Source organism: Arvicanthis niloticus, chromosome 4, assembly GCF_011762505.2.
Source record: "Arvicanthis niloticus isolate mArvNil1 chromosome 4, mArvNil1.pat.X, whole genome shotgun sequence".
In the NCBI taxonomy this organism is placed as follows: Eukaryota; Metazoa; Chordata; class Mammalia; order Rodentia; family Muridae; genus Arvicanthis; species Arvicanthis niloticus.
In genome coordinates this window covers 133,651,946-133,679,847 of record NC_047661.1, presented here as the reverse complement: position 1 = coordinate 133,679,847, position 27,902 = coordinate 133,651,946, and the positions used below count along the sequence as shown (strand labels likewise).

The window sequence follows — 27,902 nt, the reverse complement described above, 5'->3', positions numbered from 1 at the left end:
TTGTTTATGGAGTTTGCAGAGACCCACACAATACAATATACCATTTTAGCCTCAAATAATTTTATTCAACTTTAGGAATTTTCAGTATCATAACTTTAAAAATGTCTAAGTGTTTGTACTTTTCAGTTCTAAAAGCATCTTACAGAGTAAGTAATTTACATTACATATGCTTCTGAAACAAATCTCTTCAGCATAAAATTGTTTCTTTAGCTACAGAGCAATGGCACTCTAACACAAATGCATCGTCAGATTCAAAACATTTCTATTGTTTTTAAAATGTGAGATATTAGCAAATGAAAATCAGGATACCCTATAGTTAACAGTCTGACTGTAATTAGCTATTTGTTGTGTTTTTATTTCCCCCATATTGAAGAATACAGCTCTTTTATAATGATCCCACATCATTTTCACTCAAAGCTTGAATCTTGATAAGGCCTTGCAAGGGCTCTTAGCTTTGTAAAGGGCATAACTCATAGGAAGAAGTTCACTCAGATAAGAAACTTGATCTAGGAAACACAGACTCCACTGAGACTGTTTACCTCTCTGAAGCTTCCTGTCCAAAACTGCCAGTCTCAGCAGGAGTTTGGTACTCTTCTCATTTTCCCTTTAATTATCTGCACTCAAAATTATTGGCTCAGCATAAATTGTGGACAGAAAAGCATTCTGCGGCACATGAGAAAGAGAAATGTGGGATATCCAGACAAACTGATCAAGATTTTGTATCCAAACAGAATGCTTTGTTTAGAAAAGTAGAAAACAGACCATCCTATTGTTATACATTAGTGTACTTTTAATTGCTAACAGTCACCCAACTTTTCTGGATACTATAGATTGATAAGTAATTTATTCAGCAAATCTAAGAGCCTTATTATGAGATAAATCATTAGTGCAAGAATATTTGGGGGAATAACTTGCTTCTCCCCTCCTTCATCCCTCACCACCCATGGCAGGTAGGAGAACTAGCCCAGGGTTATGAGAGTGGGAGAACTTGCCATGTCCTTCACCAGCTGAAACACTTAGGAGAATGGGTTCTTCACCTCACCTGGGCAACAAGGTAGGGTTGGCTCTGGTTGCAGGGCTGCTAGTGAGCCTGTCCAGAGGACATGAGATCAGGAGAGCTGGCAGGCTAACTTGCTCAAATACCTCTCAGGCCTAGATCCATGGATTTGAGTTTGCCCACCACAACATCTATCTACCCTCTGGATAATCTGCTAGAGTACATGAATGGGTACTCCTACAGATACAAAGCTACAACATCTCTATGACACAGGGCAACAACAGGATATTCAAGGCTCCGGTATTGATAGAGTATTAGAAGCCAGAGGCTTTATACCAGACCAAGTCATTGGAATAAACACTTGCAAACAAAGAAGTATGGACAAAAAGTTATATTGTGGGGCACACTGTGACACAACTACAGCTTCCACGAGATTTTTCTACATTGGGGGAGGCTGCAAGGGTGGAGGGCAGATATGAGGGCAGGGGGTAGGTGAGTGGGATTGGGGTGCATGGTGTGAAATTCACAACTAACCAATAAAACATTTTTAAAACCTACTTAATCTTGATTGTAAGGTACATTCAAAATATCAGAGATGCTAGTAAAGGAAAACTGTAAATCTTATATCTGATAGCCTGTATTAACACCTCCCACTCTCTCAAGTCTCATGTTGTATGGCTTAGCATCCCTACTCTACAGACAAGAAAGCTGCTGAGTTCAAAGAAAACACTGCAGTAAGAGTCAGGGTTGACAAAGATACTGATCTTGAGTCAAGTGCTCACTCTGGCTTAGATTCTCCCCAGTAGAACATGTAAGGGACTCTCCCTTTAAAAAATTGTATGCCATTTCATTAAAAATTAATAATACTAGGACTTCTACTAAATCTTAAATACATTTGAGAAGTTAGTTTTAAAAGACTGTATTTTAAATATCATTAGTTTTAATATTCCTTAAAATGGTTGTAGTGATCAGTGGAAAGAGTGGTTAGTAAGTCTTATTCAAATCAATGATGAGATAGTTGACTGTTAAGCTGTAACTAACCACATTGCATGTTCGTATATCACATCACCATCTTACTAGATAGCACAGAGTGGAAAGCAGGTGAGAGTAACTCCCAGGACTGTAGCCGTGTGTTTTCTTATTAGCTTAGGAGGAATCTCTTTCAAAGAATCCATTAGACATCTTTTTTCAAAGTTTTATTTTTAAAAGATGTACATTTTTATATAGGATATTGAAAAAATGATTCTGACATTATATCAAGTAGCAAATAGTCTTTATAAAGAACCCAAGATGACTAACTCGAAGTAAGAGACTTTAAACTTCCTCTTATGTAAGAAGTCATATGATCTCCTTTTAAAAAAGCTAATGAGTTAAGAAATAACAGCCGTATGCTACATTGTTTTTTTTTCCTATAAATAAGGAATTATGTGTAGGAAGAAACGGTAGTTAAATATACCATTAGCCAACTGCATAATCATGATTACCAGACTTCACTTGAGGAAGTTCAGCAAAGCAGCATTAAAAATGTCAGAAAAGGATCTCATTAAGATAATTCTACAAGAAAATTAATGAAAACTGTTCTTCCAACACTTCATGCCTTTGGTAGTCAAGATGTGTCGGGGACCACTCTGCCAAATGATTGAACCCACACTGCCCCAAGCTTTAGGGGCTAAACTGTCCTGGCTCGTACTGCTGCTCTGGTCCTCGGGTCAGGGTTCAGCAAGAGAGAGAGTGAGGGCGGACACGAAGAATAGAGACCAGACAGAGTGTGATTCACTCCCGTTTATTCTCAAGTCTCTCTTCTTCTCTCTAAGTTTCTTGTTTCTAGTCCAAGTCCCAAGTCTCAAATTCCTAGTCCCTAGTTCCTAGTCCCTAGTTCCTAGTCCCTAGTGCCTCCAAGTTCCAAGTTTCCAGTCCCTTCTTCTGTCTGCTTCTCGCCTTTTATAAGTCTGACTTCTCAACTCACGCCTTTAAGTCACAGCTTTAAGTCACACACACCCAAGGGAAAATCCTGGGTATATAAAACAAGATGTTATGCTCAGCTGTTGTAGGCTTTTGAAAACAAGTCTCTTGTCATGGTAAATGGCTCAAGATGGCTACAAGGAGGATAGCCACCTACTGTTGGCTCCCCACAAAGATGACTTGAATAGAGCTTTAAAAAAATAGAGTTGTTTTTCACAGTGTGGTACTAGAAACACATATCAATTCACCCAAATTGATATCTTCCTGAAAATGCAGATTGCCTTACCTCCATATTAGACTCAATGAGTGAATCAAGAAGCCACCTCCAAAACACACCTCAACCCACAGTAGTTGTGATCATGCTGGGTTCCAGAATCAACTGTAGCACTTGATTCTCCCTCACCCAGTACTTCATACTGACAGAACTATAAATTGAACCAGACTGAATTTTCATCCCATGTTTTATTTACTAGTGGTTTATGAGGCACAGCAAGGGGACACAAAAAAAAATGTGAGTGTAGTATTCAGATGTGCTGCAGTTCCTGACAACATACAAGTATTTATTTAGAATAAAGAAATAGGAGTAATACTTTCTGAAATCTATTACAACGACAAAATAAAGAGAGCTAGGGTGATGCCCCTAGCTTTGAGAATGCTGAGGGTAACTCCTGAAGGCTTTTGTCTGACTGGTTTTCATTTTGTTCTGTTTTGTTTATGTCTCTGTGGGGGAAAAAAAACAATGAGGCACTAACAGCTGGATGTGTGGTGAAGCTGTTCCAAATTGGGTATGAAAGAAAGTAAGGGTGAATCAATGGTTCTTTTACTGTCGTGTTGATAAAAATGGTAGCTTAAAATTTGCTACTGAGTTTAGGTATGAGTGGGTCTAACCAAACTGGCCTAACTAGTGTGTGGTTCTTTTCTATTACAGCAATTATTCAACTGTCAAGCTCTACGGAAACTAAGCATTCCTGATAATGACCTCTCAAGTCTGCCGACCTCCATTGCTAGCCTAGTTAATCTGAAAGAACTCGACATCAGTAAAAACGGTAAGAATCTCTAAACACCTCCGGATCTTTTAACTGGAAATGTCTATTTTCTTAGTGAGTGATACGGTTTTCTTTTATTAAATTTTAAGAGATAAACTATACCCATAACTCTGAGACAGCAAACTTCTACTTTTCCTCTCACAGTATATCTGACTTCTCTGGATCTTATTCCTCACTGGACTCAGATATTCATTCTAACTTTCTAAATTATTTTGCATCCTCTGCTAGGTTCATCCTGATTTTCAGAGTGATACCTACTCAGTGACCTCTGTTCACATCCTTGAAACGATCCTCCCATTTGCTTCCCTGAGCTTTACTATTCCCTGGGCACTCACCTCTGCACAGTGTTGACTTGCCATGCTTATTGGCTTTCTTCTCCTTGACCAGATTCCAAACTATCAGGTGGCAGGAGGGACATTACTGTTTTGGCTGCTGACACATTCCAAATGACTTGAGCAGAGCCTGGAGAAACATCAAGTCTCAGTCATATCTGTTGTATTTTGAGCCAAATTCATGCACCTGATGATTTTTTGACATGGTGCAAATAATGATTTTAATGTGGATATTTTTCCTGAAGGTTTGCTAGAGGAAGACGAGCCTTCAGATGATCTCAAGTGTACTAATTCATTAAGTACGTCCTTATTACTTTCCAAATGACTTCAGCTACCTACTTGATTAGAATAAATTAATGATCTATCTCAAAGGATTGTGACCAGGTAATTTGTGGTGCAAAGTACACCACCATCAAGTTCTCGAATGAAAAATGTGCTGTAGTCATCTTCAAGTATTGCTATGGTAACTCCACTCAGTATGGTTGTTGCCAAGGGGACAGGCATGAGAAAAGCAAGTTCTTCCTCACAAAACTTGCATTTTAGAAAGTGATGTAGATATTTAAACAAGTAGCTCTGGAGGACTAAGTAAACTGTTGTGTGTAAAGCTATGTTCTACCTAAAGGCCATCTTTAGGAGGAGGGTGAATATGTTCCCAGAGAATGTTTTCTACAAAGCAGTAAACAAGCCAAACCAAGATGAATAGGAGCTGGATAGTCCTGACTTGATGTCTAGGTAAATAGTCTGTTTAAAGAGTTCTTGGATATAAATATGGCATCTTTAAGATGCCTGACGCTTCATGATGCTCTATGACAGTTTCCTAAGGAAACTCTCTACAGATACTGGCACTACCTGAATGTGCTCTTCACAACCCTTCCTACACCTTCTCATCTAAAACCCCAGATTCTGCTGGTGAGAGCCACTGTAAACATATCCCACTTTACCTTTTTCCCACACATGAAAGTGACATATACATTATATATCACCTGCAGTCAGTCTGCTTCCTGGCATTTAAGTTCAGTGATGTCTCTATTTGTTGTTGCTTTTTTATGTCCATTTCCAATAATGTGTGGCTATTATAGCATCTCAATAAATATTTACTGAATGAATTCATCATTGAATGGTTGAGAGTCATCATTAACTTTACAATGTCACTGGAGAGTTAAAACAGATATCCACAAATAACCAACAATCTCTAAGACAGTACTCAGAGTACTGCTTAATTACATGCATTATTTGAGAATGGCAGAACTAATTAAGACTCTTGTATTAATAGAAAGGGGGTCAAGTTCCAGATTTAACTTGAAAGAGATAATGCATCTGCAACCAGACTCTTAAACAACCTTTCACACTAAGCTGACTAGCCACTGAGATATCTTCTATGAAGACAATTCAAAAAAGACTATACAGGTGTTCCTGGATAGCAACCAGACTTAGACCCATGGAGAAGGGCCTCATATCCACTTTTATTCTTATAAGAATATATTTACTGGGAGTGAAAAGATGGCATTTAAGAAAGTATATGGTTCTTCCTGAAAATCTCATTTCAGTTCCCAGCAGACACATCTGGTACCTCGCAACTGCCTTTAACTAAAGCTCCAAGGGATTCAGCATGTGCATCTGGCTTCTATGAGGACTGCAAAGACATACACAATAAAATTAAAATAAATGTTTTTAAAATAATAAAATTAAGGGGCATTTACTATTACTCCTATCAAAATGCTTATATGCATTTATGTTTCAAATTCTATTTTTAATTTATGATTCTAAGAAATATGATATGGCTAATACCACATCTGGCCTTTGGGCAAATTTAGTAGACAGTGCAAGTAATAAAAACTTTCCTCATTTTCAAAGATGATCAGATAACATAATGCCATATATAAATACTAAGTTCCTAAAGAGTGACCTTACTGAAAACATATAATAATTCCCAGACATATTTTTACACTAAAAATTACAAGTTGCACTTATTTACCCCAGAAGAAAATCTGTGAGCATCTTTAGAAGACTTTGAAACTATTACTTTTACTTCCATAGCCTGGAAATATTTATACAGAATGCCATGCAAGAGATGTCAGGCCAAGGTAGGGTACACGTTTGATTACAAGGGTGTGAGGTAACAATGAGAAGAGCACAGCTGGCAATCACACAAACAGCCCTTCAGGAAATTATAGCTGCAGGCTGTCCCCTGTTCCTGCTCTGTGACAAGGACCTAGGCAGTTACTCAAAGAGCTTAATGAATCTTTCAGGAATCTGTCAAGTGAAGAAAGAACAGGAGTCTGAAACGAGTAGAGTCAGCATTGCAATTGGCAGTTGAAATAGCTCTGCTGAAAGGGGAGAGACTACAGCAGAGCCGGAGCACAGGGATAGAATATCGATTGAAATCTCTAGACAGACTCATGCAAGGACTCATCAACCTGAGCAAAAACTTGACTGAAATGTGCTTGGATTAGATTGAGAGAACCTTTAATACATGCATTCACTTTGAGTCTAAAGCTGCTTCTGACTATCCCTTGTAGACTCTAATCTTACTTCTGCCAACTTCTTGTCACATCACCCTTGGTCATTGCAATACCAGCAAGCTGGCCCATTCTGACATGGGAGCTATACAATTTCCTCAGTCCAGGTTCTTTCCTCTCTGGCTGAGCGCTATAATCTCAACAGGGTCTTCTGTTTATTAAAAATAATCCAAGTGTATTTGCATACACATACATGTGTGCACACATGCATGCACACTCATATACACACACTACATACATACACAGAAGAGACTTTAAATGTTATATATTCTGAAATTTTCCTTCCATCTACAAAAAGAAAAGTAATTATTACATAGTATAATTGCCTGTTTTATGGTAACTTTTGCATTGTGGATGGTTTTGTTCTGAACTTACATCACCTTTTCAGGAGGGGAGGAGACACTGGGGATCCAATCTGGGGCTTTGTACATGCTAAGTAGGCACTAATTTTCCATTTGATTTCCTGAATAAGTGGTATATTATGTGATCTTAGAATTCAGAAACTATCTTGTTTACTTTTCTTTGTGGAACTATAAGGACAGTGTTTAGGGCATATTGTAAGTTTTGGCAGGTAAATAATATTTTGTCCTACTAAAAAGTACAATGTTAATTATGTGCTATTATATTAGAGACTCCTCAAAAAGTTCTACTTGGCACACTGAGAACTTCTAAGTGGTTTAACTGACTGCTGGAAAAAAAAAACAGAAAAAGATACACACTGAGTAACCAGCAGCATAGCAATATGTTAAATACCTATGTTTAGGGGGTAATGACTACCATATGTCAAGCTGTGACTCTCCCTTTAGCTTCATACTAACATAGCCATCTGTCTGCTGAGCATAGGTACGTGATGCCCCACAGATAACTCAAACATGATACATTTAAAATCAAAATCGTTATCACCACAATATGTCATTCTTTCATTTCCTAGGCCCCTGCTTATATTACTGTGATACACTGAGGCAAAGGATAAAAACATTTGCTCTCATGTCTAGTTTCTTATCCATTCAGTTTCCATGGCTGCCATAGCTGCCATGACTGCCATTTCCTATGTCTGTGGAAAGTCCATTTGCTTCTTTTGATTCCCATAGCTGTAGTTCAGTTCTCTCTTGTGTCTGGTACATACTACCCACATAAGTATCCCTATAACTGCTTGTGCTTGTCCAATCACTGCCAAACTGGCCCTCTACTTGTTAGCCCTAGAACCCACCTAAATTCCCAGTGAGGCTATGTTTCTTTATAACTTAAGATGACTCTGTGGATTTAGGACACAGTGTCAGCTCCTGAAAACAAAGCTGAGAGTCTCTCTTCATATCTGACCTAATAACACTTTCATTTCAAATGCCAATCTAACCACAGGTGATTGACTTTTTTAGCTTTGTGATCTGGCTACTAGAAAGCTTCTCAGACATTTAATACAGATTTGTGATCTCTTTCTCTTTTCAAGTATTACTTCCTCTGCATAAATCACTTTCCATGCATCTTGTACCTGGCTCACTTTCACTCTACTCAATATTCAAATGTCATTGTTTCTGTGAAGATTCTGAATTTCTAAATTAAGTCATGATCTTGACCTCTCTGTACTAACATGACTTGTGTATTCCTTCATTAAAAACAGTCAGGATATAACTGTATTACAACATTTATGTAGTTTCAAGTTTTAAGCTAGTGAATACTTTAACTATGAGGAAAAGAATACCAGATAATGTGTCTATCATAAAGATGGAGTGTTAACATTCACTACAGATATCATATTCTTTTTAAATGAATAAAACTTTACAGACACACGTAAATGTACATGCCCATTCCCTTCACCGTCCTTGCTGTCAGAATTGAGGTTTAAATTTTCTGTAGCATACTACCACATTTTACACATTATTCTCCAAAGGATTTTACATTTTTTATTTTATTTTTGTATGTGAGTGTTTTGTGTCTATATTCCACATTCATGTAGAGAGGTCAGAAAAGGGCATCAGATCCCCTGGACCTATAGTTACACATAAATGCAATGAGTGGTTGTGTGCCTGCTAAGAGTAAAACCCCTCTTTCCCAGTGATACTCAGCAGCACCTCCCTCCACTGACTGTGTAGTCTTCCAGTTGTTCAACCTCTTTCGGCCTGCTGAGCTGCTCCTGTCTGGTTGAGACCTGTTCTCACCATTACAGTGTCTTATTGAGTTTTAGTCAAAACATTCTGTCCTCGCTTCCTTTCTTCATTTTAAGCGTCTTGATGTTCTTGATATTCAATCCCTAACTTTCAGTCAAGTTTGTTGAGATGTACAAACAATCTGGCACGATTTTAAATTTTGATTTGAAATTAACAGTTAACTTGGAAAGATATCCTCATGGTGATAAATAACAACAGGGCACTCCTCATAATGTCTTTCTTTGTGGCTTTCAATAGAGTTTCAGAAATTTCTTTAAGAAGGTTTACAAACAAACATTTTTAATTGTCTAGTTACATTTGTGCATCTGTGTGTGTGCATCTGTGTGTGTGCATCTGTGTGTGTGTGTGTGTGTGTGTGTGTACGTACCACAGCATTTGATTTGTGTAGAAGTCAAGGACCATCTACAGGAATTAGTTTTGATCATATACTGCATGGATTCCAGAACTGAATTCGGGCCATCACTTTAGCATTACCCACTAAGCCATCTTACCATCCTATTTTGCACACATTTGTTTAGTTACTGAGAATTGTTTTAAATCATTTGTTTTATAAACTGTATCCCTTTTTTAAAAAAAAAATGCTTCTTTGTACTTTGGTTAGTTCTATATTTCAGAAACATTACCAATTTTGAGACCTCTGTCTTATACTCAGTCACAGGGCTGAATACAATTTTAACATATTGTCAATAGATCTGCTAAAAATCCAAGTGTGTCATACAATCAGAACATGGGCCAGTTTCTTCCTTTCTAATTCTGCTATCTTTGTAACTTTCACAAGTTACAATCCAACTAGTAACTAACCCACTCCATCATCCAGATTTTCAATTTTATTTTTATTTCTTTTTTATAACTTTCTTCACATCAATGTTGTATGCCCCTCCACCATATTTGTGGTCACTTTATCCTCTGCATTCCTACCATTATTTAATCATTTCACCAACTCTTTACTTTTATCAAAAGATTTTTAGTCTTTCAAGCAGTCTCCCTTGTCCTTGTTGGTCTCATTTGTTATTTGATCTGTTTAATTTCTATGCATTAATTCCTACTTTTCTACTTCCAATGAAATTTACTTTTATTATGCCCCCTCCTGCAGTATCTCAGTGCATACTCAGATGTTTTAAGTGTTGTATTGCATTTGATACTGTCTGGGTCACATCAATTTTGTTGGAGCATGGTCTAAGTGATGTTAATTTCTCATTATTTATTGACTTTCACATTGTAGCCAAGTGTATTGTCAATGTTCAAAATGTTGCTGTAATGAAAATGCACATTCTCTGAGGATGGGTGTAGGTTAGGAATATACTAATAATACCCTACAGCCCCTAATGTCAGCATCTCAAATTGACAAATATATTATGCTCATAATTTTTACATAGTCAGGGCACTGAAATGATGAGAAGGTGGCTACCAGGGTTACTTGAGTTACAGTCATACAAGATGAGTGTTCCTGGCTCTACTGTACAATTAGGATGATTGGGTATAATAAAGCATGAGATGTTTCAAAATACAAGAAGAAATTAGTTCACCAATGAAATGATAAATGTTTGAGGAGATAGGCAGATGTAAACTGGTCTCAGTATTGCCTAGTGAACACACGCATCAGAGTATCACAGGATTCCTGTCAAATGTGAAGATTTTATGTTCTCATCTTTCAGTTAGAAAATAAATTTTTTAAAAGAGCCCATTTCATAGAATATTTACCTACATGGTATAATAAAAGTATTCAATTAACTGGAAGGCAATGAACTGGAAAATGAGGTCCCAGCTTCTTGTCTTCAATTCAGAAAAGCATTTCTTTTTCTTAAAAATAAGTTTATTAACCTTGACCTTCTAACAAATTTTTGTTACTCGTAATAAAACTTTGATACTTGTGTAACCAGAGAGAAACAAGAACATGTCCACAGTTTTTATAAATCAGCCTTCCTTTTTCAACAATAATAAATTCTCTAATTGGACGTAGTGATCCATTGTCTATCCCAATGTATCTTCCATTTGTTGCCCTCTGTGCTATCTGGTTTTATGTCAGCTTGACTGACAGAAGCTAATGTTATCAGAAAGGAGAGAACCTCCTTTGAGAAAAACTAAAAGATTCAGTTGTAGAGCATTTTTTAAATTGATTGTTGATAGGAGAAGGCCTAGCCTAAGGGTGGCACTATCCTTGGGCTGGTGAGATCCTGAGTTCCATGAGAATGCAGTCTGAGAAAACCTGTAAGCAGCAACCCTCCATGGTCTCTGCATTGGCTCCTGCCTCTAAGTCCCTGCCCTGTTTGAGTCCTTGTCTTGACTTACTTCAATGATGAAGTTATACAAGGAAGTATAAGCTAAATACACCCTTTCTTCCCCAACTTGATTTTGGTCATGGTGTTTCATAACATCAACAGAAACCCTAAGACACCCTCACTCCTGAATTCAATAGTGAAATAAAATCTATACAAATCAGAGAGTACTGCATTTCATGATATTGTGATGTCTGAATAAGTAGTCTAAGTCTGCTTGGAGCTGATGCATGGCCATAGTAGAGTAATTGTTTTATATGATGAAGGTAGATAACAACGATAAGATTTAATTAGTCGGTGATTTTATTTCAAGTCTGATTGCTGATTTGTCATAGCTTCTTAGAGACAATGACACCACAATCCAAGGACTTTAATGAAAATGAATTAATTTGAAAGTGCTTCCTAATTCTCCAGCAATTAAGTGGATTTTTCTCTCATCCTCTAAAACTTACTTCTGTACATGAATGGATGTGAGCAGTGCCATGGTGGGCAAAATCACTATTGTTAGTTATAATGAGAGGCAATCATATTTGAAGGGTTATTATGTGTGTTACTGATGTGCCAATTATTCCACCCCTTCCTGAAGCACTCATGAAACATGGGATAAATCACATTCTCCATCTGCAGGAAGAAAAGGAAACTTACTGTTCAGACTCACAAGAGGAAGCAGTTAACTGATTTTTCAAAATCTTTAAACCTTTGAGGATATTGAAAGAGAAAATGAAATCCTAGTTGTCTAGGCTGGATAGTCTCAGGGAAGCTACCTTGGGATGCTTTGAATGGATTATGGAGAAGTATCAACATGTGTTCATAATCAATATGTAATAATTGTCCTTGGTGGTACCCAGCCCTATAAAATCCCTTACTTCAATGGTCTTACTACATAAAGTATTAAAAATCACTGTCTTGTACTTTAAGTCTAATTTCCCTGTCTGTAGAATCTCTTCTGCCCATGAAGGTTCAAACAAACTCAGTCTCTTTTTCTTCATTAAATAACTTCATGACAATAAAAAACAAAGTTGCATCTCCTGTCTTCTCCACAGCTCAGCAACCACTTTAGTGTCTTCTTAGGGACATGAAACCTGAGGCATGTCAGCAGCTCTTACAGCTGGGTTCTTCAACTAAAACAGGACAAAAAGAAGGCTCCACCCTCACCTTCTAAAGTGCACGTTGGGTTCTGTCAGCTAGTGATTAGGTTTCCCAGGGTCACAGCATGGCCTTTTCAAAAATATATGGTCCATAAATCCTTACAAATAATTTGAAGAGAATGAAATTGAGCTTATGTGAGCCATTCTAAGTCCCCACTACCATGCAGCACTTCTGCATGAATAGGAACTGAACCTTATACTGTTCTCAGAGGCACAGTGACTTCTGTTAAAATATAGGTGTGTGGAATGCTCAGTTAAGCAGTCTACTAAAAATGAAGAATCAAAATAACATTAAATGCAATATAATATTATTAAGTAGTCCATTTAATGAAATACCCAAAATCTCAGTTATAATAAAGAAAGGGAACACAGAATCAGTGTCAATCAATGCAATTGGACCAAGGCACATATATTCTTCTATGAATACATTATGTGTCAAAGTCATAACTTTACAGAATTTTCTCAAGATATGTCCCAGAGGCAGATTCTGTTGCATGATTGTAACCATTTACTGATAACTTCACCAGACCATTACATAGTCTATCCATATAATGCCACTGAGATAGGCAGGCTCTCACAAGTAACCCAGACCTCCCATGCATGGTTCCTGAGTTCCTCTTTCTTCTCCACAAGGGTAGAACACAAAGCATCCTCCAGTTGTTTCTCCAATTCACTAACCCAACAGATACAGGCTCTACACTTTGACCTTCCAGAACACTAAAACTTCCCTCTGAAGTCTCCTTGTCTGTCCTCACCCTGTATAGTCTATTGTACCAGTTGTTGCCTTATGTGCTCCATATCCATAGTAACTTTCTATAGTAACTAATATATGAAGTGAAATTAAACTCTATGTTCTCATATATCAATTTATATATCAATCTTTTCATTTGTTACAGTCATAATTATTGTAAAAACAGTTTCTAGTTATTCTCTTTGAACAATTATAATTGATTAATTTCCATTCCCTGTGCTCACATGAGCTCATCTGTGCTGCAGAAATGACTGGTTTTTTTTTATAAGAATAAAGAGCAGTGTTGTCTATAACAAGCAGGACTGGTTGATAGGAAGATGCTGGAGTCACTTTTTAGCTCTCCCATCACCTCCCCTCTAATGAGACAGTAGTTCTAACTTCCTTTTACTGACATACTGAGGAGAGTTATATTTACATCAAATTCTATGCAAATTGCCCTGTCTTAAGTACTGCATTGATGAATATGTATAGATAGAAATTATATCCCATAGTAGATAAAATCCTAGATTTTGTGGTTGTTGCTCAGAATAGGCAAGCATAGCAGTACTTGAGATATGCTGATTTCAAATCTTGATCCACCAGGATAAATCTTACTTATTTTATTGTTAAAAAGCCTTCAGAATTAAATAAAGTATATATAATATCTACACATTTCATCTTTTACTCCTCTGAGTCTAATACAACGTGTTCAGCACACAATCTGACTGTGCTTTCCTCAGAATAAAAAACTACAACTTCAAGGACTAGTAGCAATTAAAATGTAGATGAAAATGTTTTAGTAGCTGTTTCTGTTGTTTTATTATATAAAATACAGCATTGTAGCTTTTCCTAGCATTTAGCACTTGTACCACATAGTAAATTATTTGGTATGTTTATATGCAATTCAGAAGCATAATCACTCAGTATTCAACCCCTATAATTATCTATACTCATTTGTGAAAAACTTTATTAAAAATGTGTCTTATAAATTTGAAAGGACATTAAAACACTTAAATTTTGACATTTATAAAATGTGTTGTATTTTGTTTGTTTGAAAAGAGACAATTATTCTTTCATGTTAATATAGGTAATTAAAATCTATATTCTACATACCAAAATCAAGTGTTTCCTTCCATGTCTGAAATGTATTTCAGTTCAATGACTCAATCTATTGATGTGAAATATAATTTACAGCCAATTTAACAAACACTTGCTACGTTGTCATGTATTTATAGGTATAGCGTAAGAAATGAAACCTAATGAATCCCAGTATCATGCATGGTCTTTCTAGATTATTCCCTACGAGCTGCTGCCATTTTTAACCCTGTCAAAGGTATTAGTCCCTAATAGCACTTTCTTTTCCTATGCCACACCCTGGCCAGTCTTGAGGTTTTTTTTTTTTTTTATTCTTTCTCTTGTTCAAGTTCTGTGGTTAATTATCAATATGTTATTCTGTAGACCTCTTTAACACTCTGTCCCGACTCACTGCCTGTCGACTTGCTTGTTGTTCAGCAAAATGACAAGCCTGGTTGAATTCAGCTTTGTGCTTATTGCAGAATAGAAGTTGTGAAGAACCAATCTCTCTTATTGGTATTACAGACAATCTGAAGTGTAGCCTTTTGCTCCTCACCATCATCTCACTCTTCCCTGTGTGAAGATAACCACATATCCTCTACCTCCACACCTGTGGCTTGTCATCTCCATGTTCATCTGGGCTGCACATATACCACTGAGAATTCTGAACCTCTTAGAAGATATTTTCTTTCCACACCCAGCCTCTGCCCTATATTGCCTGACAGTTGCATGTTGGTACAGGAAAATCAGCCTTGCTTTTCTCCCAAGCTGTCTCCCAACAGTTAGGTCATGCTCTCTTGCCTACCCTCAGACCATCACAGCAGTTTTTCTGACTTTGCACTATATCATCTAGATACATTAGTCTACATGATTATTTGAATTAGAATACATATGTACTACTATGCAGACCTGAAGTAAAATAACAAAAGCTTCCTGCTATTTTCTCCCATGTGTCTCCCTCACTACAATATTTCTGTATTATCTTTATTATCTATATGGACTTTCTCTTCATCTACTCCTAAACTGAACCCCATTCTTTAGTCTTCATTACATCCCTCCTATAGGTTGCTTCAAGGTCATAGTGACCTTTTGCCTTACTAAGTACACTAGCCATTCATGGTTCTTTTTTGATGAACTATCAACATCATCTGAATTAGTTCATCTTACCTCTCAACTTAAAAACTCTTCACCATTTGATTTCTAGATTTCAATTTTTATTATTTATATAGCTAAACACTCATTTATTTTTTATTTCATTATTTCTGTATATGTATATGTATGAGTGTGTGGGTCTGTGTCTGTGTCTATATGTATATCTGTGTCTATGTGTGTCTGTATCTGTATCTGTGTTTTGTATATGTCTCTGTGTCTGTGTCTGTGTGGGGAATATACATATGAGTACAGATGCCTACAGAGACAAGGAGACGGATTCCCCTAAAGCCAGAGGTACAGGTATTTGTGAGTTGTCTGATATGAGTGCTGGGATTAAACTCAGGTTCCATGAATGTGCTTCTAAATTTCTGAGCCATTTCTCCAGACCTGAATGGCCAGTTCTTAAGTCAATCTGGTCCTCTCTCTTAAACTCTACATTTATAAGCAAAAACTCCCTGTCTTCTCCTACTGAGTTCCAACCAGTAGTTAGTTATAGATGCCCAAAGTACAACTCTGTCTTCTATCTAAAATTTAGTCCATATACCATGTTCCCATGAGAGCAGAAGTTTAATTCATTTTTGAATCCCCCAGCCAAACATTCTGTGGTCATCCCTAATTCCTTTCATTCCATTTATCTAATATTCAAGTGTTGTTTTTTGTGATACTTCTCATTGCTAAAACATAATAGATATATGATAGATTTATAGATAGATAGATAGATAGATAGATAGATGATAGATAGATATGTTTATTGTGTGCATTCACCTGATAAAATATAAGCTCCACAAATAAAAAGAATGCTCTATCTTTTCCAAACTGTCTCCTCAAAGTTTAGCACTTCCCAAAAGAATAAGCATTCAGTAAAACCTGTTGAATAGTGGAGACTCTTCTTCAGGAACTAAAGATATAGTAAAAAAAAAAAAAAAAAGTATCAAATTCTTTAACTCATAATCATGCACAGTAGTGTTTTGTTTTGTTGGTTTTTTCTGTTGTTTTTTTTTTTTTCTAGTACCATTCAATTTTAGAGGTAATACAAGCTAAAACAGTAAGCAATGGGAAGTTAGGGCTTTAAATAGTTGAATAAAACCTCATGCAAATGCTAGAATTTAAATTTCTTTATATGGATGGTATGTAGACCTGGGTTTGGGTGAGAAATTAGATGGGGACAGGAAAAGCTTATAACACATAAAGCAAACACCAGGAAAGTGAGATAGAAAGACAATGTTTATGTCACAGAAGTCTCAGTTTAGGTTCCTATGAGTGGAGTCTCTTTATTGGCTCAGGGATCTATGTTCTACTGTTGTTAAGTTCAGAGCTTAGTAACAAGATGAGTCTCTTTCCTATATTTGGGATCCAAGCTTAACTTCTGTACAGAAAGAAATATTTCTTTTCATACTTGGAGATATAGTTTAAAGCTAAAAACAGATTTTTAATGACACTACTTTTGTGTCCTTTTTATTTCAGAAACGTTTTATCATTAGAGAAAGCTGAAAGCCATTTTAACTACAAGCTTTAGAGCCTCTCTAAGGGACTGGAAAAATGAGTTAATTATCAAACCCTAAATTCAGCTCCCCAACGTCCTCTTAAAATGTTAAGTATGATAGCATGCTAGGATCTAAGTACTGATGGGGTAGAGACAGGAGGATACCTAAAGTCTGACCAAATAGGTGACTTTTCGGTTCAGTGGCAGATGCTGACTCAAAAAAAACAAAAAACAAACAAACAAACAAACAAAAACAAGATAGAGAAAGATAGGAGAACACACTCAGTATGAATCTCTGGCTCTCAATGGTGAATGTGCCCATGTAAATGTGTGTGTGTATCACATTAAACACACACACACACACACAAACCTGTCAAGATAATGTGACTTTATTTGAATTATCCTGCCTGCTTCAGACAAGAAAGCCCAAGTAAAAGGAACAAGTTAAACCTCAACCTGAAATCCATGACTCTTTGACTCCCCAACTCATCCCAGATAGAAATAATAAATTGATTAGTCTTGGATGTCTTTCTTCCCTTAATACATTCTGTTTCCAGGTAGAAGAATGAACAAGCATGATGGTCAAGTGAGACACAGGAAGCAGAATATGTACAAGGAACAAATAGCCTTAATAAGTAACAAAAAAGGTTGCTTCTCAAATAATTAATCATTTAGAGAAAAGCCTTTCATTTTCTTTTGAGCCAGGGCTAATGTAGACCCAATTGGCCTTGAATTACTATGTAGACAAGGATAACTTTCCTGTTGCCACCTCCGAAGTTTGCTGGAATTGCAGGCAGGTATTATTATGCCTCCTGTGTGTGTTAATGAGAGTCAAGCCTAAGGATCTCTGCACTCTAACGAACACTTTATATTCTTCAAGTAATTAATAATTTGTTAACACACTTTTGATTAATTCTGTGGTTTAAAAGTTTTGTTTCTAGCCGGGCAGTGGTGGCGCATGCCTTTAATCCCAGCACTTGGGAGGCAGAGGCAGGCGGATTTCTGAGTTCGAAGCCAGCCTGGTCTACAAAGTGAGTTCCAGGACAGCCAGGACTACACAGAGAAACCCTGTCTCAAAAAACAAAAAAAAACAAAAAAAAAAAAAAAAAAAAAAAAAAGTTTTGTTTCTAAGAGGACTTCAGTTCAGAATGTAGGAATGCTGTTTGCTTTTGTCATTAATTTTGTGAACACAATCAAGTTAAACTGTGGTACATTTACTGAAATAAATGCATTGGAGATGTATCAACATAGTGTCCTCATTTGGAGTCTAAATGTTGATTAATGTCATTTGCTATTTGTGAATAATAGAACTGTCCAGTTTAAAAAGCAAACATGCCATTTTGCCTCTAAAACTCAATACCCCCATATAATTAGTGACCAGAGAAAGCTCTAATAAGAACTTTCTATTATGAAGCAAGTTCAGCCTGACTCTGAAACCAGCTTAAACATTAAAAGAATGCCCAGAGTTTCTTAGAACTGGACTTGGGATGTTTTAGAAGGGAGCTCATACAGTTTCATGACCTCACCTGAAAAATAGGGGTTAGAACATTGACTGAGTAGTGCTGCATTTACAGTCAAAACCTTTACAGCAAATCCTAACATTAAGCTGTTTTTTATTTTCATTCCTGAGAAAAAGCCAAATACAATTGTCCTTAGCTTCATATGTGACTTCCAGCTAATACTATCCTAAAGCATTATTTAATATTCAATTTTATTAGGAATATTGTGTGTATGCCTCTCTTTTGTGTGGCTTTATTTTGTTATCATCTCTGCTTGAATGTTTGCCCTACATTGAGTTTAGATCGAAACTAGTTGTGGTTTTAATTGTTTATTTCCACTGTAAGAGCCAGAGTTTCAACATGCTTGCTGGGATATCTTCATGAACTCATATCACTGTTTTCTTTTCAACTTTTAGGTGTACAAGAATTTCCAGAAAACATAAAGTGCTGTAAGTGTTTAACCATTATTGAAGCCAGTGTCAATCCCATTTCTAAGTGAGTATAAATGATTAGATTTTACTTATGTTTTTATTTGTACTTCCATTGGTTTATAGTATACACAGATGAAACTTTTATGATAGGAGTTGTCGATATAACATCAATTGTCATAGTTAAGAGAATAATTGGAAAGCTACCAAGATTTCAGAGTTTCATTAAAATAATTAAAAGCATCAAATGTGAACAAAGACCCAACTGGCACAATATAGCATTACTTTGAGCAACCATGGCATTAGTTTTCTGTAATTCTTAGCAGTACTCCATGCATGAGAGTTAAAAATCCAGAAAATGGTTATTAGTTGCAGTCGTGGTAAGAAATTAACATCCAGGACCCAGCGGAAGTTCAAAACCATTGGAAAGTTTAAAGGTGCCAAAGAATGCTTGAATAGTTGAGTGTCCCCATCAATGAAATTGGATCTGACCACAAATAAGAAGTGCTTGGTCCCAGAAATAACATCAAGCATATAGAGGAAAGCCTAAAGGTGCAGTAGATGGGGGAATATGAATGGTAAAGATGCTAACATCAGAAACAATGATGTTTGTGGCTCAAGATCTATTAGTTACTAAATCTCATGGGGAAATGAAACTCAACATTTGGCTGAGTTGCTGATTCAAATATTTTCTGGAGTGAGAGGCCTGTGGAATCATGAGCAAGTAGGTGAGATGAGTCCTGAACCTGAACACTCAGGTAAATGGAATTAAAACTAAAGTCTGGAAAGGTTACTGACATCTTAGTAGTATTAGGAAGAGATTAAGGCAGAGTGATCCAGGAATGTAGCTGGTGGTGTCCAGAGAGAAATGGCATCTTAATTACATGAAGATGACAGTAAAGTCTTTCAGGACTTTGTCTACATGAGGAGAGGAGACTACAGTGCTTAATGGAGGGAATATTTTCAGGAGTTACAAAGAGGCTGGTCTGAGTTTTACATCAGAGACTGAGTTGGAAGTGCACAGTGAGTGACTTGTATGTGAAACAGTAGAACATGTGACACAACAAACAAAATAATGTGCTTCAAAATCAGAATTCCTATGTCCAAGTATATTATGGGAGACAGAAACAAATGTAAGCCTTGAAATATTTCCCCAACTGTACACCAAATGCATCTTTATCACCATCTCAACATAAAGGATATCACTAGCTTCTGACACCAAGACTGAGAACATTACCTAAAGCCACACAGCATACCCACAGCCAAACAGTGGATAGAGCTTAGTAACTTTTATGACAGAGAAGGAGAAAGCCTTAGAGGTGATTGGAACTACACAAGAAGACCAACCGAGTCAACTAACCTGGACCCTTCAGGACTCCCAGAGACTGAACCACCAACCAAAGAGTATATATTAGCTGGACCTAGGCTTCCCCAAACATATGTAGATGTACAACTTGGTCTTCATATGGCTCCTGAACAACTGGAGTGAGGGCTATTCCAAAAGTTATTGTTCTTCTAGCTTTGCTATCTTGTCTGGCCTCAGTGAGAAAGGATGCATCCAATCCCAGGGAGACTTGATGAGGCAGGATAGGGGGATACCAAGGGAGCCCCACCATCTCAGAGGAGAAGGGGAGGGGAAAGGAAGGAGGACTGTGGGAGGAGATGACTAGGAGGGGGCATTGAGTGAGATATAAAGTGAATAAATGAATAAATAAATAAATAATAGAAAAATTACATTACTAAGAATTTTAAAACTAGTTTTATAGATATTTCTAAATTGATTTACATATTTATTTAACTTTGTAAAATATTTTAAATGACCTATTTCATCAAAACCCCTTAACACTTGGAATATTAAATAGTTTTGGAGGGTATAAAATCACAGACTGTAGGTAAATTTAAGTCATGTGTCACTTTCAAAGTCAGACTTTTAAGTTATATAAGTAAACATTTTTGGTCACAACTGAGTGAACTTTGACAGGTTGTTAGTCATGAACTGTAATCACTACAAATAATTTCAACATCCCAAGAAACCCCTTAGCCCATCTGTCTTTTCTAGAATGCCTTGTGAATGGCTGGTGTCTGTGTCAGATTGGTTTTATTCATTTTACTGGCTCCCTCATGGTCTACATGTCAGTCCCTTTATTGGCAGGAGCAACCCATGTAGAGAGACCACAGGACTCATGTGTCCATTAATGGGAACTGAGATTGTCTATAAGCACTGCTGGTAGAAACTGTGCGGACATTTGACAGATTCATGCTCAGATGCCACCTGTGTTGCTTAAAGCTTAGGGTAGTTTACCAGAGAATACAGAATTCATATACTTGAGCTTAAAAGAAACCTACAAGCTTTTGCAAATGGGGGATGTTTCTTTGCCACCATTCACTGCAATCCACTCTGATTTCTGCAGTTTCAGTCAGTCTGGTAGATATGCTGTCTCCTTGTAGTTTTAATTTACATTTATAGTGTACATTCAGCATATTTCTCTGCATATTAATTAAATGTATTGTTTCTCTGGCAGTAATTCAATTTTTTTTCACTTTCTTGACTTGCCTTTTAAGTGCTAAATTATAAGCTATTTTCAGATTCCAGGGGCAGCATGAGTCCTAGATCTGTGGTTTGTGCCTTCATACTCTAGTGACCTTCACAGAGAGGTTCTTTGTTTATATGAAGTCCTGTTTAATAGCATGCATCCTAGCTTCCAGCCTAAGAAAACTTGGCCAAGTTCAGAGTCCTGCTGATTTCTTTGAAGCTTTTCCTGGAGCTTTCATAGCTCAGGCTTCCCCTTTAGCTTAGGATTCTCACCAGAGCTAACGTCTGCTTATCCCCTAATGTCCAAGTATCCAATTGCTTCAGGTAATTTGTTGGAAATGGTACCCATCCTAAATAGAGCTGGCAGGTGCCTCCACTAAAGACTAATTGGTCATATATGTTTGGGTCTATTTGTGCTCTCAGTTATGTTACACCATCCTGAATGCCTACTTCACACCTCTGATACCCTCTCATTTACTATAGTCTTACTGCATGCACATCATTTAGCCAGGTAATATGAGCCCTCATTAAGTTTCTTCTTCAACATTATCACACAAGCTAGTTTATGCCTTTTGCTTTTCTATATAAATTTCATAGTCAGCTTCCCAGTTTCTTTAAACATATAAACGTCTGCCAGGATTTTGGCAGTGATTGCACTGAATCAGTATGTCAAATTGGTTGAATTAATACCTGAAATATTGAGAACTTTAACTCAAAATTGTCTTCAAACAATCTTCAAATCTTTTACATATTTTGTTTCCATTTTATAGATTCTTTTACATGTATATATAACATTTATTTTCACAAGTTTACTTTTTAATGCTATTGTGAATAATTTTTATTATCCCACTTATTTTTGCCATGTATATAAATACAATATGTTTTATGTATTTATATGTCCCATAAGTGGCTTTCACTTTTATTGGCACTCTTGCCTGAAAGTCCTCCCAGTGAGATTCCTTTAAGGAAATGCAGTCTCTGTTTCATGACCTGTGTTGTGTTATTTCAGTTTCTGGATTTTAGCAATCCTTTATACCGTGTTCCAAAACCACTCTGCATTTTTGGGGAGGTTCTTATGGCAGAAATCTTATTCTAGGTACCAAAGTCTGTGTAAAAAAAATGCCCATGAGCTTAGCAATTTGCTTGTTGTCTACTAACATCTCCCAGAGTCTGTGGTTCAGGAACTTGTACATAGCCAGTTCTAGCTGTTTGTTTATAGGCTCAGCTCCAATAGCCAAGGGAAAAGCTGATCAGTATTTTCAGGGGATTTAGATAGGAATCTACACCAGTGCTCACTTGAGCTGTTGCAGAACTCCATCCTCATTTAGGGAGCCGAGATCCCAGCTTTCTGCTGGCCACCTATACAGAACCTATGAACCTCTCAAAGGTACTTCTCCCTGTTCTATAACTATGTCCAGATGCAACTTGCTACCCAGCAACTGCTCATCACAAAGTAAGAATGAGTCAAAAAGGTTACAAACATGGCACCCACTGTACAGCCACATTGTGTTAGCTGATAAGAAATACCAAATCCTGCCAGTATACACTATAGCCAATACACCTTTGGTATCTAGTTTGAAGAGGGCTTATTTTATAGAGTGTTGAATTAGATCTGTGATCATTTGGCTTTCCTTCCTCTGGTTTTATGGTGAGTCATGTTGTTCACTGTTTCCTGTCAATCGTGCTTGCTAGGAACAAACTCTATTTAGTCAGGGGCATTGCTCATTTTCATACTTTATTGCTCTGGTTTTCTAACATCTACTAATTCTTTGTTGATTTCATGAGGTATACCTGTCAGATGTGTTTTCTAATTCCTTTGTCCAGATTGTTATCAAGGTAAAACAGATTCCATGATAGATTGGGAAATGTTCCCTTCAGTTTGCTATAGTAATTTACACAGTTAGTGATATCTCTTAATTAACCCTTGGTGAACTACACTGGTGTAGCTATTTGGCTGAGAATTTCCATTATGGCTATCAGCCTTTCCTTAATAGCTAATGAGCTATCCAAAACAGTAATCTGCAGCAACTGCTTTTTCAGGAATCTGTGCACTTTGTACAAGTCATGTCTTAATGTTTACAGCAAGTTTTCCTCAGTCCTTAACTGTTTTTATTTCTGTAGCTCTAGTGTTCTCTGTCTCATCACTGGCTTTGAGTCTCATTGTATGGCTTGATCACTCTGCCCACCAATTTATCAACCAGGTTTATTGGTCTTTTCAAAAGATAGGTTTGCTTTTATTTACTTTTTCTGCATTGTTTTTTTTTTATTTTTTCAATAGGATACTTATTAAATATTAAGTGATAAAAACTGGTAACATAAAAGTTCCAATTTTTAGAGTCACTTCTTTGCTTTGCTGTCAGCCATCAGTGAACATAATCAAAGGAAACCTGAAAATAACCTCCCGGTGAGAAAGCAGAGCCCGATTTTCTGAGAACTCCTGCCTCTCTGGCCTCTAACTGCATAACTTCATTTTAGTTTCCACAGTGACCTCACTAAGTATGTAACTACTGTCACTGTCTCTTACCATAATCAATAATTAAAACTAGTATTTAGCTCCCTCATTCTTTTCACTATGAAGTATCTTTGCTCTAAATTAAAGTTATATTTTCAACTTTTAAGAATATTGAAAATATAGCTGGAGAAATGGGCTAATGAGAGGAGCAGCTCCTGTGCAAGTGTGAGGAGATGAGTTCAAATTCCCAGCACCTTCATAGGAGTTGTGAGTCTGTGCCTATTACTCCAACTTCGAAGAGCAGAGACTGATGGATCCTAAAAGCTCTCTGACAGATTGGCAAAATGGAGAGCTTTGGGCTCAGGAAAAGACTGTACCTCAAAAGAACCGATTGGAAATGATAAAGGAAGACACCTGAATCCTTCCTCTGGGCTCTATGTGTGTGCCCACAGGCATGTACACACAGAGAGAACATACACTTAGAATAGAAATGAATTAAAATAATTATTCAGAGTTCAGTACCAAGGAAGCCAGTACTGTGTTGCTGTGCAACACCCTGTGAGTATGTGGGAGGCTGCACAGCATGGCCTCCGCTTCTTGCGGTGTTTATCATGGGGTACAATTAACACCAACCCCTCCTTTGCTCTCAGGGCTGTCTGAATATGCTTTAGAAATTACATAGCCACTGTTTATACTACAAAACTACAAAAACAATTATAAGTAAAAAGAAAAATAGATACCCATTTTTCACTAAAGCGATTTTTCTTTTTTTGTTTAAAAATAGGAAAATATTTTTTAGAAACCAGGTAAAATGCAAATCACAGCTGTGTAAAGGAGGTGGGATTGCAATTCAATTTCCCATTACTTTTTCATTCCTGTAGCATATTAATTTTACGATTTAAAGTTATATAAATGAAAGTACATATATATATGTCTTCCCAATTAGAGACGATTTTACACTGACTCTTTAGTTACAGCATATAAAGCTTACTTCGATGGGCCTAACTATTCTATTGCAGGTCTGATGCCTAAAATACATTTTCAGATAGCTTCTATAAAAAGCACAATAAGAAAATAGGAGGGCTGCAGCAAAGCTGTCTGCAGTCAGTCTTAAAATTCTCATTCCAGTGATGAAAATAAGCAGTTATAAAAACTATTTAAAGCAGTGTTTAGTTAAAACAGGAAGAATGAAAACACCATAGAAAAGAAATGTGATTACTACTTCATGGGCTCACCATGGAACAAGAAATCATTTATGGTGGAGGCATATCTGAGGAGTTGGTGCTAAAATTACCATTTATAAGTAAGAAAACTGAGTCTGATGGAAGTATTTTCAAAGGTCTCACAGATATTAGCAAAACTGCAGTTCAAAACCAAGACTTCTGGCCCCAGACCCAACAGGGAAGTCCAAGTATCTCTCATGACCAAGGACTATGCCTGCTGTTGTCCACCCTTTATTGTGCATAGAATATATACACTTTAATTCAAGAAATTAAAAAAGACAATGTTCGTGTTGCAGAATTGTTTAATTTTTTTAAGACTTTAATTTCCAACAAATTAGCTAACTGTGGAAAACCATCAAATTATTTAGGGAGTAAAGTCATTTCACCATCAAAGACTTCTTACTGTGTATGATATTGGCTTCCATTGAATAGTTTGGGTGCTAATGAGAACCTGTGAAAGCCATCTTATTGATTTTAAAAAGGGATTTCTTCTTCTTCACAGTTTATTAGGCATTTTGATGAAAACAGATCTCATCAGTGGGATTAGGCTCTTAAAAAGTTCAGTTGTGACATAAAGTTAACAAAAGCCAAACGTTCTCTCTAATAAATCTACTAATTACATCTACCACCTCAATACCACCTAACCCACATTATTGTCTATACTTTCACAGTACAGTACTATGTGGTTTAGGAGACTTCTTATCCTGCTGACAATGAAAACTTCTTAGTGCTACTACAAGCAATTTTAAGAAGCTTCCTCCTAGTTACATGAAACCTTCATAAGGAAATGAAAATATGTTAATTTTTAATCTCACGTAGTCATTATTCCAGAATTACTATTGACAAGAATTGTGATAAAAATGTAGTCCTGGTAAATACAGTGCACTGCTGTGCACTGCACCACACCAACATCCCCAACTCTGTGTTTTTAAGAAAAAAAAAAAAGTAAAATGTCAGCACATAAGTGTATAACTACACTCAAAACAAACTGGTTTTTTTTTTTTTTTCATGAAATTTATGTTTGTTAGTCCAAGTTTTCATTTTAAATAAGCTTCATATGGTCATTTTTTAATCCTAAGGGAAATATTCTATTACTATGAGTTTCCAAGTTGTACAAACATTGCCACAGAAGCTACAATACAGAAGCAAATTGTTGATCGTAATGAAAAATAAGATGCCCACCTACGGACAGAGGACTGAGGAAAGCCCATGCTTCAAAATGTGCCAAAACTAGAAAGCTTGAGTTGTTAGTCTTTTTTTATTATTAGCAGTGACCTTTCCTCTCTAGTTTATTGAGACAGAGCCTTGCTATGTAGCTTGGGATAACCTTGAAATCACTATCATTCTGTCTCACGGCACACACAAGCTTGAGTATTACAGGAGAGCACCTTTACTCTCAGCCAGAAGTGACTTTTGAGATAAACTGTTAGGTTCCTCGTGTTTATATGTGTTTGTGGCTTTTCCTTCCTCTAAAGTCATAATCAATCCCTTCTTATTATAACAAAGAACAGTGGCTAAGTCTCATTAAAAATACATTAAACCTCTTTGCCACTGCCAAGAAACTTTCATGTAGTAAGCTTGCAAGCTCTAGTATATAGAAAGGAAAACATGAAGAAACGTCATTATTCACTAAAGGTAAATCTTTCTATAGAATCAAGGCCACAACTTTAAGGTGAAAGTTCAAACAAAGCCCTCTAAGTGCAGTTCCCTACAGATGTTTTCAGATGTTTATTCCCAGCACTGTCCCATGAACTCACTGTGAATTAAGTGTCTATCTGTCTGGTATCTGCACTATAAAACTCACATTATCTCCCCTACCCACTTTCTTATATTTTTTCATGAATGTCACTTTCCTAAAAAATAAAGTTATGAAAATATCCTCCTAGAAGCTATATCCAAAAGCCAAACCAACTCTAAAATCCAAGTGGGAGCAAAATAGTGTAGAATGAAATGACCAATATAAAATTAGTGACCTGAGAATGGGTAAAGAGTTACTACACAAGTCAATATCAAACTATTGTGTATAAAGTTGCACTCGGGTTTGGTGTAACAAGCCAGTAACACACAGTATTAGTGAGACTGCAGGAAGAGGACTGATTTGAATTTGAAACCAGCTTGAGCTATATAGTGAAATCAAGGCCAGTCTGGTATGTATAGCCAGACAGTCTGTCTCAAAAGCAGAGTAAGAGGCAAAGCATAGTCTCAGTGAGTAAAACATTTGACCAACAAGTCTGGCATCTTGGGTTCAATCCCCAGATCTCAGTTAAAAATCAGAAGGGAAAAACAAATTTGTCCTCTGACATACACACACACTGTGACATGCCCCTCTGTAGAAAAAAAAAATAGTTTTTAACTTAATAAAATAATTTAAATTGTTTTGGAAAAGTTTTTGCTATGAATAAAAACAGAAGAAGTAGAAGGCCTGAAAGTGGCAGAGAGACTGTTAGGGACTGGGGAGAGAGGGAGAGAAGAGTAGAAGAAGAGGGAACAAAATCTAGAGATAACACTTACATGTGAGGAGCTGTTCCTGTGGAGCTGTCAATCTGCATAATCAGTGTGCTAATAAAAAAGTAATAAAAGGAAATTATTTCCGAGAAGGGAATTCTGTGTTTAGTTTGGGTTGACACAAAGCAGGTGTTAGAGTGAATGTAGGCAGAATATGCTGGCAACCATCCCGGGAAATGCATGTTGCGCTTTCAAGAGCTCCACTGGACTCAGTCTCATGGGGATGTTTCAAGGGCATAAAATTCTACAGAGCTGTAGACAAGGCAGATGAGGAAGTGAGCTATTTCACACCTGCTCCACAGTAGCTAAAAATTGTCCGTAGGGTATTCTGAGGCCCTGGCTAAAGGCAGCATCCTGTAGGGGACCTTGTCAGGCTCA

The 27,902-nt window shown here is 36.8% G+C and overlaps 1 protein-coding gene across 5 annotated transcripts in view; it reads left to right on the top strand.

The window, feature by feature from the left end:
* The window catches only part of Lrrc7 (leucine rich repeat containing 7), a 435,124-nt gene that overhangs the window by 212,644 nt on the left and 194,578 nt on the right, over positions 1 to 27,902 (top strand). For all 5 annotated transcript variants that reach the window (XM_076933445.1, XM_076933443.1, XM_076933446.1 and 2 more), the window contains exons 4-5: positions 3,888 to 4,005; positions 18,800 to 18,878. In XM_076933445.1, the coding sequence (XP_076789560.1) occupies positions 3,888 to 4,005; positions 18,800 to 18,878 (197 nt within the window). The remainder of the gene's footprint in view (positions 1 to 3,887; positions 4,006 to 18,799; positions 18,879 to 27,902) is intronic.